We start from the raw sequence: 13,646 nt of genomic DNA, 5'->3' as shown, positions 1-13,646 counted from the left end.
TGGACTTCTCTTGATGCTTTAACCGTCGACCATGAACATTTCATGGTCTACTATTTATGGTTGTACCTCTTAAATCAATCAATGTTATCAGACAAATAAGTGCTCTGTTCTTCCACGTCAACATATTTGTGTCGTGATAACGACAATCTGTCACTGAAACTGTCATGTTTTGCTGCTTGCGTAGATCAATAACGACTGGACTATGACTCGAAGAAACTGCAGAGCTATGTGAAGGAGAAATCCTTCTTGATCTCAGAAAGAGGAGCTCTTGCTGACTGGATCAGTCCTTATCATTGCCAGCTGCGAATTCTGGGTGAGACAGCCCATGGGCGGTGTGTGATTTTTGTTTGTTCTTCTCATATGTCGTAATTCTTCCGGTTGCAATCGAACAGCTGAATGTTTAATTATTATTAGTCCCAGCCGCTACATTTTACTGTTAAAATAGCTAATATGATTAGATCATCGTACACCATAGTGTGTCTAGGGAAGATGAACTTGTTGGAATCTTGCACGATGATGATTCATGTGGTGTGTGATTGATGTACTGTCCGTAAGAAAAGTTTGTTTGCATACTATTATTAGATCATCGTGCATCAAAGGTTTGATGCACGACTTAACAGCTCAGGGTCTTGGATCGCATTGGTGTCCAATCTCATTTAAGTTTATCCATTCGTACGAATATTATATGATTTAAAATCTAGACACACAATTCGAATGAAGATTATTCATTCATATGGTGAGATAAAATATATTTCTTTCATAACACGGAATGCTTCTCAATAACTAGCTGCATTTTCTGTAGCAAGCGTCGCTGATAAGAAGTCAGACACTTGAATTGATAGAAATGAGAGAGTAATTTATTTAGTGATAAGAATTTTATTTAACCTAATATCTCTCTTGTCCAATTAGGCAGGTTTCAGGGGTGACAGATGATATATATTTTATTTTTATAAAGATAAGTTACGAAAATAAAACTCGAATTCAGGATCTTACAATGAATGAATCATCAAATTTTTACTAAGTTAGCTAATACGTTCAAAAGAAAAATGTTTACTAAGTTAGCTGTTACAAAAAGGTCGCAGTGAACTACTAGAGTTTTCTTCAATGGTAGGACGATGACTGTTGAGAAGACTGAGTCAAGTACCAAAAGATAAGCTTCTTGGTAAGCTTATTGCTAGACAGTAATGGTGGCGAAGCTTCTCTCTCTATAAGTGTTGTCGAAGCTGCTACCTGCCCAAACCAGCCGAGCTGAGAGGTGTTAGTCTTCGTACGCGGTGTGTGCGCGCTTGCTTGCTTCGCGAGATGGCGACCCCGAGCTTTCAGCGTCTGGGAACGTCCATCGACGTACCGAACGTCCAAGCTCTTGCAGCTTCCATCGCAAACCCGGCTGACGTCCCTCCTCGATACGTCAGGCCGGAAGCCAAGGCTGATCCCGTCGTTAGCGACGGCGACAGCGAGCTTCCGGTCATCGATTTCTCCAGGCTCCTCCATCGCCGTTTCTCTAGGGAAGAGTCTGCTAAGCTCCACCATGCCTGTGCAGACTGGGGCTTCTTCCAGGTCAGTCGATCTACGGATCGAAATCGTGTGATCGATAGCTGCAACATAACAATCGTTGATGCTAATTAACAGTTGATAAATCACGGAGTTCCCGATCAAGCGATGGAGAAGATGAAGGCTGATATAGTAGAATTCTTTAAGCTTCCCTTGGAACAGAAGAAGGCATTTGCGCAGTTGCCGAACAGCTTGGAAGGTTACGGCCAAATCTTCGTCGTGTCTGACGACCAAGAGCTGGACTGGGCGGACATTATGTACCTCATAACTCGACCACTCCAGTCGAGGAACATCGATCTCTGGCCAGCTCAACCTCTCACTTTCAGGTTTATCTCGACTTCTTGTGCTGTCATCTACTCAGCGGTTCAGCTACGTACTTATTACGTACATGACGTCCTTTGCTGCCGCTTCATGCCGTCAGAGACTCTCTCTCTTGCTACTCCATGGAGCTGAAGGGCGTGGCAGGAACTTTGCTGGAGGTGATGGCGAAGAATCTGGGGGTCGCACCGGAGGAGTTCTCTACTATATTTCAGGACCAACCGCAGGGAGTGAGGATCAACTATTATCCCCCATGTCCAAGGGCTGACGAGGTGTTGGGCATCTCGCCACACACGGACGGCAGCGGCTTGACGTTGCTCCTACAGGTGAACGACGTTGTAGGACTCCAGATCAGGAAGGGGGGGAATTGGTTCCCGGTGAAGCCACTCCCCGGCGCTCTCATCGCTAACATCGGTGATATCATCGAGGTCATTAACTCGACTCAAATTAGTCAGAATCAACATATATCAATCATGTCCGATACTAATTCAATTCAAAAATAAATTATGTTTATAGATTACGAGATTCTCTCAATATTTATTAATGTAAAATTATTATTATTTTTTTTTTCAATCTCTTCTATAAATATTTTCTAACAAAAACAAAAGACTTTTGGAATAGATATTGAGCAACGGCGTATACAAAAGCGTCGAGCATCGGGCTATAATAAATGCCAAGAAAGAGCGTCACTCGATCGCTACCTTCCATGGGCCAAGAGAAGATTTGATGGTTGGTCCTCTCTCAGAGATCGTGAAGGAGTGCAAGCCGAAGTATGTGTCGATGAGTTACAAAGAGTTCATGAAAACTTACTTCTCCGCAAAACTGGAAGGGAGGAGCCTCATGGAAAGCCTCAAGCTATAGAAGTCTCTAATGTTAGAAAGTTCATAGTGTGTTGCTTGAACTTGATAATAAGTATGTTTTGGGATAATGTTATATAAGCATCGAATCTTTGTATGTTTAAAGTGTATTGACTTAGTGTTTGTTGAGTTATTCGGATTTGTTAATGTATAGTTGCATAAGTAATAAATCTGAATGTACACTATTTGATGTAATGATTTTTTTATTTTTTAATAAGTAGATTCATAAATTATTTACTTTTTTTCCCCAAAAACAAAAAGCTAATAATGAAGTATAAGCATAAGTTGGCTTGCGGCACTTAAACTGAGTGCAATTTGAGCCCAGTAATGGAGAAGATGATCATCTTCACACTAACGTGAGCATACCAAAATAAAAAGGTTGTTCATCTATCAACTATTGATTTATTATTGGATCAGGAAGTTACATCATTGTGATTCCCACATTGATGAGCCCAATAATTTATATGGTTAAGGTCTTATGAGCTTCGGTCAACAGTCGAAGTCGATACCCTCCTAAAATAATTTATATGGTTAAGATCTCCTACTATCATCGTAGCCTTGGTTTCGTGCTAGCTTGTTCTCTTGAGTTCTTTAGCAACATTATCGTCGATCAAAACTTGGTCTAAGCGTGAAAACACTTAACTTGAGAAACACTCCAGCAAAAATAATTAAAAATATATAATTATTGATGACTTTAACACTTGTTGAATTTCTTGTTGACAGAGATGAAATCGTAATTAATTTATAGAGTCCTCGCACCGCTCTCTCTCTCTCTCTCTCTCTCTTTCTTGTGCTCAATCGTTGCAAGAGAAGTGCATAACTGATCTGTTTTGATGAAAAACCAAACCCCCATATGATAGGAGACGATCTTTGTTATCTAGCATTAGATGTCAAGGCAAGAGAAGCTACAGATTTCTTACATCCAATATAAATAGAAGGATCCACGACAGAAAAAGGTCCAAATCATGGCCCCGAACATAGATTTCGAGAGATCCTCTCTCAAAGGCTTCCCTTGTGTGAGGTGGTGGTATCTCGTTATCATAAATCATGACATGTTAATCTCACCGACAGACATGAAATAAAATATGATGTAAATGTTTGATGGTAAAAGATGTGTCAATTTCAAAATTAAGGGCCCACAATTCTGCATTACAACTTCAAAGAAAAAAAGACTCATCTTAGTCGAATATATTTAAAGCATAGATTTGTACCATTGCACCATCACTTCCATCTATCTATTTTTAAGGCCATTGATATGATGGGATTTATTATTTATTTTATATTCGTTATTTTTATTCTTCAATTATTTTTTTAATAAAAATAAAATACTAAAACTTCTCTTATACATGTAATCGTCATAATTATCCATGATAAAATATAAAGGGAAGTAGGGAAATGATGGATCTAGTTGATACAATATATAAAAATAGTATTTTATGATCATTTTCTTTTGTAGTTGCTAAGGAACACTTGCATAAGTGTCACCTTCAACTATAAAAGGGACTGAGACTGTTTATATGATTTCAATCATAATCTTCGATTACAAATGATAAGAAATAAATAAACTAATTTTCAAACTAATTTTAACTGTTGAATTAAAATCAAACGATAAGAACTGTGACTTTGATAACAATATTGTAACGTAGAATATAAATAAATAAATAGATATCGGGCATAGTTGCTATCGAAACTTTGGTATCTTCCGAAGCAAGCCTTATAGCTTAGAAATATTATTTCATATCAAACAGAAAATTCTCAAGCTCTTTAACATCCCTAGCACCCTCATAGCAATACAGCTCAAGTGCTCTCAAGTTTTGTGGTAATACAATGCGGGTATTGCTCCCTCCAACATTAAGAGCACTTGTGTGCAATGTCACTCTGAACTTGAGTTCTGCAACTTCGTACAAATATTCACAAAGTCTCTCTTCTTGGTATCTTCCGTCAATCGATCGATCATGGACTCAACCTTTTCGATTCGAGATTCAGCTTCTTTTTATAAGTTCTCTACCACAAGAAGCTTTTGTTGGGCTTACTAGAGTTCCTCTAGACTTGTTTCAAGAACGTCAAGGTGGGTTTCCACCACTATAAGTCTCTCTTTATGGCTTCTTTTCTTGATTGGTACTTCGGATTGTGCCTCCTCTGATCATGGAGAATAGTCAACTTCTCGCTTAGGGCAATGGTTTGGCTTACCCCATCTTGCTCGATTTACTACAATGCTTTGCCATAATGAGATTATGAAACTTCTTTACTATTTATTTAAATTTTGATGGACAATCAATTTTTGGCATTCCTATCATCATATTATACTTCTCTAAAAGTTTCAAAGCCTCAAAATTTAAATGAGCATATCTAAGATGCCAAAGTGTAGAAATATCCTCAATATCAGCTTTAAAATAATTTGATTGATCAAAAATACTCAAATCAGAAAACATTCTATTCCTTGCCATTTTCACATGTGATATCAATATTTTATTCTTATCACGAATTAAGAGAGCCATATCTTTCATCTCAATATCATAACCTTTTTCAAGTAATTGTCCCAAGGTTAGAATATTATTTTTCATATCAGGAACATAATATACATCTGAAATGCATAATTCTTTACCATTATTAAGTTCAAGGAGAATTTTACCTTTGCCTCTTATTGGTCTTTGAGACAAATCACCAAATGTAATGTTCCCGGAATAACTTATATCCATTTCTGAAAATAACTAACTCTTTGATGCCACATATGTGATTTAAGGCTCCTGTATCTAGATATCATGTCATAGATTTATCCTCTTTTAAATTATCATAACTCATTAGTAAAACTTGATTTTCATTCTTTTCTTCCTCAACAAAATTTGTCTTATCACCTTGATTGTTAGGATTATAATAACATTCATAAGAGTAACGTTTATACTTTTTGCAAATATAGCATTGTATTTAAGACATTTTATAATTTCCGCTACGTCCATAGCCTCGGCCATGTCCTTGGACTAACCTCGGCCTCTTTGGCTAGAATTTTCTCCGCCACCTTTATTGTTTCGAGATTCTTGATTGGTATGATTTCTGTCTCCTCTTCCTCTTTGTCCTCGTCCTCTTTCTCTTTGATAATTTAATTCTCCTTTATTTTTAATAGTAAGCTTAACTTGTAATGCTTGTTCTATAGTTTTGTCTTCTCCTCTTTTTGGAATCCTTTGCTTATGAACTTGAAGGGAACCCATAAGTTCTTCTAAAGATATTTTTTCCAATTCTTTAGATTCTTCAATCGCAATAGCAATAAAATCAAATTTTGGATGTAGAGATCTTAGTATTTTTTCTATTACCCTTTGATCATTTATTTGTTTGTCATTTTGTCTCATTTAATGAACAATAGAAATAATTTTTTAGAAGTAATCAGAAATAGTTTCAGAAGTACCTTGTTGTAATTTTTCAAACTCAGCTCGTAAAACTTGTAAACAGAGTTTCTTTACCTTATCAACACCACCAATGCTTTTTGAAGTATTTCCCAAGCCTCCTTTGAAGTATTTGCTAGAGCGATGATCTCGAACATTGTATCATCAAGCCCTTGGTAAATCGTGAACAAAGCATTTTTCTCTTTCTTCCTTCTTTCTTTGAGTTGTTTTCTTTCTTCTGCATTTATTGCTCCTTCTTCTGCTAGACTTGGTTCAGAAAATCCATCTTTTACAAACTCCCATACATCTTGGGAGCCTAGAAGAACCTTCATTTGGATGCACCATATATCATTTTTTTTTTTTTTGTCAATCTGGGGATCTAGAGTTGGATGGTACTTGAGAAAAAGGTCATAGCTTAACCTATATTCTGATACCAAATGTTGATCTTGATAGAAAGAAAGGATAGAGATATCAAACAAAGGAAGAGTAGGACAAGCTTTCTATATTTCTCTAAAAGAAAACTAAATTCAAAAACTCTATCTGTTTCATGACCCAACATACGGGGTTTATATAGTCCCCAAAGATACATTACATTAATTGTATTCAAGAAAAATCATTTTCTTTCGAGAAATCCTTTCAGGAATCAATAACTAATTTGATTTATCAATCCAACTTTTAATCTATTTTTTCTTCTAGATGTAATGAATCTCCCTTGATGCAATGAACCTTTTTTTATAACGTTTGAAAAAGTTTAATTCCAACGTACTTATCATTGCGAGCTGCGAATTACGGGTGAGACAGCCCATGTGCGGTGTATGATTTTTTTTTGTTCTTCTTATATGTCCTTCTTCCGGTTGCAAGCGAACAGCTGAATGTTTAATTATTATTACTCCCAGCTGCCACATTTTACTGTTAAAACAGCTAATAGGATTAGGTCATCGTACCCATAGTGTGTCTAGGGAAGATGAACTTGTTGGAATCTTGCACGATGATGATTCATCTGATGTGCGATTGCTGTACTATCCGCAAGAAAAGCATGCTTGCGGACTATTCTTAGATCATCGTGCATCAAATGTTTGATGCACGACTTAACAGCTCGGGGTCTTGGATCGTATTGGTGTCCAATCTCATTTACGTTAGACTGTCTTATATGATTTTAAATATAAATATAATTCATAAAATATATTTTTTTCATAACACCGAAAAGTAGGTGTAGGTGGTAGCAAGCAGATAAGAAGTCAGACACTTGAATTGACAGAAACAAGAGAGTAATTTATTTAGTGATAAGAAATTTATTTAACCTAATATCTCTCTTGTCCAATGAGGTTTCACGGGTGACAGATGATATTTTTTTATTTTTTTTTATAAAGATAAGTTACGCAAATAAAACTCGAATTCATGATCTTACAACGAATCATCAAATTTTTACTAAGTTAGCTGTTACAAAAAGGTCGCAGTGAACTACTCGAGTTTTCTTCAGTGGTAGGACGATGACTGTTGAGAAGACTGAGTCAACTACAAAGAGATAAGCTTCTTGGTAGACATAAATGGTGGGCAGATTAGTGGCTGAGAAGCAAGACAACTAAGCGAAGCTTCTCTCTCTGTAAATGTTGTCGAAGCTGCTACCTGCCCGAACCAGCCGAGCCGAGAGGTGTTAGTCTTCGTAAGCGGTGTGTGTGTGTGCGTGCTTGCTTCGCGAGATGGCCGAACCGAGCTTTCAGCGTCTGGGAACGTCCATTGACGTACCGAACGTCCAAGCTCTTGCAGCTTCCATCGCAAACCCGGCTGACGTCCCTCCTCGATACGTCAGGCCGGAAGCCAAGGCTGATCCCGTCGTTAGCGACGGCGACAGCGAGCTTCCGGTCATCGATTTCTCCAGGCTCCTCCATCACCGTTTCTCTCGGGAAGAGTCTGCTAAGCTCCACCATGCCTGTGCAGACTGGGGCTTCTTCCAGGTCAGTCGATCTACGGATCGAAATCGTGTGATCGATAGCTGCAACATAACAATCGTTGATGCTAATTAACAGTTGATAAATCACGGAGTTCCCGATCAAGCGATGGAGAAGATCAAGGGTGATATAGTAGAATTCTTTAAGCTTCCCTTGGAAGAGAAGAAGGCATTTGCGCAGTTGCCGAACAGCTTGGAAGGTTACGGCCAAGCCTTCGTCGTGTCTGACGACCAAAAGCTGGACTGGGCGGACATTCTGACCCTCATAACTCGACCACTGCAGTCGAGGAACATCGATCTCTGGCCCGCTCAACCTCTCACTTTCAGGTTTATCTCGACTACTTGCGCTGTCATCTACTCAGCGGTTTAGCTACGTACGTACGTATATGACGTCCTTTGCTGCTGCTTCATGCTGTCAGAGACTCTCTCTCTTGCTACGCCATGGAGCTGAAGAGCGTGGCAGGAACTTTGCTGGAGGTGATGACGAAGAATCTGGGGGTCGCACCGGAGGAGTTCTCTACTATATTTCAGGACCAAACGCAGGCAGTGAGGATCAACTATTATCCCCCATGTCCAAGAGCTGACGAGGTGTTGGGCCTCTCGCCACACACGGACGGCAGCGGCTTGACGTTGCTCCTACAGGTGAACGACGTTGAAGGACTCCATATCAGGAAGGGGGGGGATTGGTACCCCGTGAAGCCACTCCCCGGCGCTCTCATCGCCAACATCGGTGATATCATCGAGGTCATTAACTCGACTCAAATTAGTCAGAATCAACATATATCAATCATGTCCGATACTAATTCAATTCAAAAATAAATTATGTTTACAGATTACGAGATTCTCTCAATATTTACTAATGTAAAATTATTATTTTGATTTTTTTTCAGTCTGTTCTATAAATATTTTCTAACAAAAACAAAAACCTTTTAGAATAGATATTGAGCAACGGCGTATACAAAAGCGTTGAGCATCGGGCGATAATAAATGCCAAGAAAGAGCGCCACTCGATCGCTACTTTCCATGGGCCAAGAAAAGATTCAGTGGTTGGTCCTTTTGCAGAGATCGTGAAGGGGTGCAAGCCGAAGTATATGTCGATGAGCTACAGAGAATTTAGGAAAGCTTATTTCTCCACAAAACTGGAAGGGAGGAGGCTCATAGAAAGACTCAAGCTATAAAAGTCTCCAATGTTAGAAAGTTCATGATGTGTTGATTGAACTTGATAATAAGTATGTTTCGGGATAATATTATATAAGTATCGAATCTTTGTATATTTGAAGTGTATTGACTTAGTGTTTGTTGAGTTATTCGGATTTGTTAATGTATCGTTGCATAAGTAATAAATCTGAATGTACATTATTAGATGTAAATATTTTTTATTTTTTAAATAAATAAATTTATAAATTATTTACTTTTTTCCCAAAGAAAAAAAAAGAACCTAATAATGAAGTATAAGCATAAGAGTGGAAATAATGATAATAATTAGATTATCATCTTCACACTAACGTGAACATACCAAAATAAAAACCTCGTCCATCTATCAACCATTGATTTATTATTGGGTCAAGAAGTTGCATCATTGTGATTCCCACATTGATGAGCCCAGTAACTTATATAGTTAAGATCTTATGAGCTTGGTCAACAATCGAAGTCAATACCCTCCTAAAATAATAAAAACTTGGTGAGATGAGATCACATAGGTTGCTCGGTCAAAAGTCATTCTATTGATGAGGACTTAGTTCATGATGGTCATATGAGTGGATTAGGATCTTTATAGTTGCAAGGTTCCTCCCCGGGGGCTAGGTCATCTGGATGTCTTCCGGCAATCGATAATCTTGTATGATAAGCCAACTTTAGGGGTTGTTCGACGTGGCCTCTTCGATACTTAAGTTAGCAAAGGGAAGAAAATAACAATGTAAGTTGTATGACTGAATTAGTGTGTAAAGAGTCGCCCCCTTGATGGGTTTCTTTTTATATCTGATCCTTGGGCCTTCTTTTTGGTTGGACTGGGATTATATCATATTAACGATTTGATCATTCTGATCTCTAATCTTAATAAGATAGGATGATTATTATCATATATTGATGTAGGATGCACTACGGTGTCGTTTCGGAGCCAGTTACATGGAGCCCTACTTAGGTGTCAGTCTCTATTTATTTTGTATTCTATGGCTGATGACCTGGCATGAGATAAAATCATCCCTGCACCTTTATGGCAGATGATGTTCTATTTATTTTTCACTATGGCTATGGCTATTCACATGATCTTAACCTATCTTAATATAAGTTTAAGCTTAAATATCTGATTTGCAAGACGTGAGGAATTCAAACTCAAGAGAACCATCCTAAGAAGCATCTACCTAGTCAAACTTAAAACTAACAAGTTATTGAGACGCCAGCTGTCGCTCTACCTGTAGCTTCAATGTTCACCGCTGATGGCGATGCCAAATTAGTGAGGCATTAGTATGATATGTTCAAAGAAGCACAAATATCAGTTTGATAATGAAATCCTGCTTGGCCAATTTCATCCGTCTGCTATGTGGTGGATGTCATTCTGGTGCCATTATTAGGAACTTCTGGGAAAAAACATTTGAACTGATTACTTTGTGAAGTGGACTTCTCTTGATGCTTTAACCGTCACTAGAAGGATCGCCCATTTCATGGTCTACTACTTATGGTTGTACCTCTTAATCAATCAATGTTATCAGACAAAGAAGTGCTCTGTTTTTCCACGTCGACACATTTGTGTCGTGATAACTACAATCTGTTGCTGAAACTGTCATGTTTTGCTGCTTGTGTAGATCAATAACGACTGGACTATGACTCGAAGAAACTGCAGAGCTATGTAAAGGAGAAGTCCTTCTTCATCTCATAATGAGTAGCTCTTGCTGTCCCGATCAGTCCTGCTATCCTTAGCTCCATGGTCACACCAAAAGACATATCTAAGTAATTATTGTTAAAATATATTATTTTATTTTATTAGGTAAAATATATCATGAATATGATTTGATTCTAATTATAATTATTGATTAATAAAAAACTTATATTATAATATGATTCCTTAGGGGAGACACTTGATCGGAGGAAGGAACTACGTACATTTTCTGTATCAAAAATCGCAGATAAGATGTCACACACTTGGATCAATAGAAATGAGAGAGTCATTTATTTAGTGATAAGAATTTTTATAAAAATAAGTTACGAAAATAAGACTCCAATTCTTACTTTTATTTTTATAATGAATCATCAAATTTTTACTAAGTTAGCTGATACTTTAAAAAAAAAAATTTACTAAGTTAGCTGTTACAAAAAGGTCGCAGTGAACTACTAGAGTTTTCTTCAATTGTAGGACGATGACTGTTGAGAAGACTGAGTCAAGTACAAAAAGATAAGCTTCTTGGTAAGTTTATTGCTAGACAGTAATGGTGGCGAAACTTCTCTCTCTATAAATGTTGTCGAAGCTGCTACCTGCCTAAACCAGCCGAGCTGAGAGGTGTTAGTCTTCGTAAGCGGTGTGTGCGCGCGCTTGCCTCGCGAGATGGCCAAACCGAGCTTTCAGCGTCTGGGAACGTCCATTGACGTACCGAACGTCCAAGCTCTTGCAGCTTCCATCGCAAACCCGGCTGACGTCCCTCCTCGATACGTCAGGCCGGAAGCCAAGGCTGATCCCGTCGTTAGCGACGGCGACAGCGAGCTTCCGGTTATCGATTTCTCCAGGCTCCTCCATCACCGTTTCTCTCGGGAAGAGTCTGCTAAGCTCCACCATGCCTGTGCAGACTGGGGCTTCTTCCAGGTCAGTCGATCTACGGATCGAAACCGTGTGATCCATAGCTGCAACATAACAATCGTTGATGCTAACTAACAGTTGATAAATCACGGAGTTCCCGATCAAGTGATGGAGAAGATGAAGGCTGATATAGTAGAATTCTTTAAGCTTCCCTTGGAAGAGAAGAAGGCATTTGCGCAGTTGCCGAACAGCTTGGAAGGTTACGGCCAAGCCTTCGTCATGTCTGACGACCAAAAGCTGGACTGGGCGGACATGCTGTCCCTCATAACTCGACCACTGCACTCGAGGAACATCGATCTCTGGCCCGCTCAACCTCTCACTTTCAGGTTTATCTCGACTTCTTGTGCTATCATCTACTCAGCGGTTCATCTACGTACGTACGTATATGACGTCCTTTGCTGCTGCTTCATGCCGTCAGAGACTCTCTCTCTTGCTACTCCATGGAGCTGAAGAGCGTGGCAGGAACTTTGCTGGAGGTGATGGCGAAGAATCTGGGAGTCGCACCGGAGGAGTTCTCTTCTATATTTCAGGACCAAACGCAGGCAGTGAGGTTCAACTATTATCCCCCATGTCCAAGAGCTGACGAGGTGTTGGGCCTCTCGCCGCACACGGACGGCAGCGGCTTGACGTTACTCCTACAGGTGAACGACGTTGAAGGACTCCATATCAGGAAGAGGGGGAATTGGTTCCCCGTGAAGCCACTCCCCGGCGCTCTCATCGCTAACATCGGTGATATCATCGAGGTCATTAACTCGACTCAATCTAGTCAGAATCAACATATATCAATCATATGCGACACTAATTCAATTCAAAAATAAATTATGTTTATAGATTACGAGATTCTCTCAATATTTACTAATGTAAAATTATTATTTTGATTTTTTTTTTTCAATCTCTTCTTACATATAAATATTTTCTAACAAAAACAAAATATTTTTGGAATAGATATTGAGCAATGGTGTGTACAAAAGCGTCGAGCATCAGGCGATAATAAACGTCAAGGAAGAGCGCCTCTCGATTGCTACCTTCCATGGGCCAAGAGAATATTCGGCGGTGGTTGGTCCTCTTGCAGAGATCGTGAAGGGGTGCAAGCCAAAATATGTGTCGATGAGCTATGGAGAGTTCATGAAAGCTTACTTATCCACAAAACTAGAAGGGAGGAGGCTCATGGAAAGCCTCAAGCTATAGAAGCTTCTAATGATAGAAAGTTTATGGTGTGTTGCTTGATCTTGATAATAAGTGTGTTTCGGTATCTTCTTTATCAAAGCATCAAATAAACATCTAGTGTGAATCTTTGTACGTTTAAAGTGAGTTGGCTTAGTGTTTGTTGTGTTATTCCGATTGGTTAATGTATTGTTGCATAAATAATAAATCTGAATGTCCATTATTTGATGTAATGATTTCTTTTTATTTTTTTAGATAAGTAGATTCATAAATTATTTACTTTTTTTCCCAAAAAAATGTTAATAATGAAGTATAAGCATAAGTTGGCTTGCGGCACTTAAACTGAGTGCAAAGTCTACAAAGCAATAATAATAATAATTAGATGATTATCTTCACACTAACGTGAACATACTAAAATAAAAAGGCCGTTCATCTATCAACCATTGATTTATTATTGGGTTACCAAGTTGCATCATTGTGATTCCCACATTGATGAGCCCAGTAACTTACATGGTTAAGATCTTATGAGCTTCGTCAACGGTTGAAGTCGATACTCTCCTAAAATGATAAAAACCAAGGAGGAACTTGTTCTAAATATAGTTTTTGCTAAAGACATGACGGTCTACTACAATCGTCTTCCATCA

The 13,646-nt window shown here is 38.6% G+C and overlaps 3 protein-coding genes across 3 annotated transcripts; all 3 read left to right on the top strand.

The window, feature by feature from the left end:
* The first annotated feature begins 1,125 nt into the window (after nucleotides 1–1,125).
* LOC135653100 (2-oxoglutarate-dependent dioxygenase 11-like) lies at nucleotides 1,126–2,931 on the top strand. Its single transcript, XM_065174587.1, has 4 exons — nucleotides 1,126–1,557; nucleotides 1,630–1,877; nucleotides 1,973–2,297; nucleotides 2,491–2,931. Exons 1-4 carry the CDS (start codon nucleotides 1,303–1,305, stop codon nucleotides 2,728–2,730), a joined length of 1,068 nt encoding a protein of 355 aa, XP_065030659.1. The 5' UTR covers nucleotides 1,126–1,302; the 3' UTR covers nucleotides 2,731–2,931.
* A 4,727-nt stretch (nucleotides 2,932–7,658) lies between these two features.
* On the top strand, nucleotides 7,659–9,447 carry LOC135653099 (2-oxoglutarate-dependent dioxygenase 11-like). Its single transcript, XM_065174586.1, has 4 exons — nucleotides 7,659–8,058; nucleotides 8,131–8,378; nucleotides 8,471–8,795; nucleotides 8,990–9,447. The coding sequence occupies exons 1-4, from the start codon at nucleotides 7,804–7,806 to the stop codon at nucleotides 9,227–9,229; spliced, it is 1,068 nt and encodes a 355-aa protein (XP_065030658.1). The 5' UTR covers nucleotides 7,659–7,803; the 3' UTR covers nucleotides 9,230–9,447.
* A 2,067-nt stretch (nucleotides 9,448–11,514) lies between these two features.
* On the top strand, nucleotides 11,515–13,159 carry LOC135653097 (2-oxoglutarate-dependent dioxygenase 11-like). Its single transcript, XM_065174582.1, has 4 exons — nucleotides 11,515–11,844; nucleotides 11,917–12,164; nucleotides 12,257–12,581; nucleotides 12,784–13,159. Exons 1-4 carry the CDS (start codon nucleotides 11,590–11,592, stop codon nucleotides 13,024–13,026), a joined length of 1,071 nt encoding a protein of 356 aa, XP_065030654.1. The 5' UTR covers nucleotides 11,515–11,589; the 3' UTR covers nucleotides 13,027–13,159.
* Nucleotides 13,160–13,646: the final 487 nt, after the last annotated feature.

This window comes from Musa acuminata, chromosome BXJ3-11, assembly GCF_036884655.1.
Source record: "Musa acuminata AAA Group cultivar baxijiao chromosome BXJ3-11, Cavendish_Baxijiao_AAA, whole genome shotgun sequence".
Classification (NCBI taxonomy): Eukaryota; Viridiplantae; Streptophyta; class Magnoliopsida; order Zingiberales; family Musaceae; genus Musa; species Musa acuminata.
This window is presented reverse-complemented; position numbering and strand designations above follow the sequence as displayed.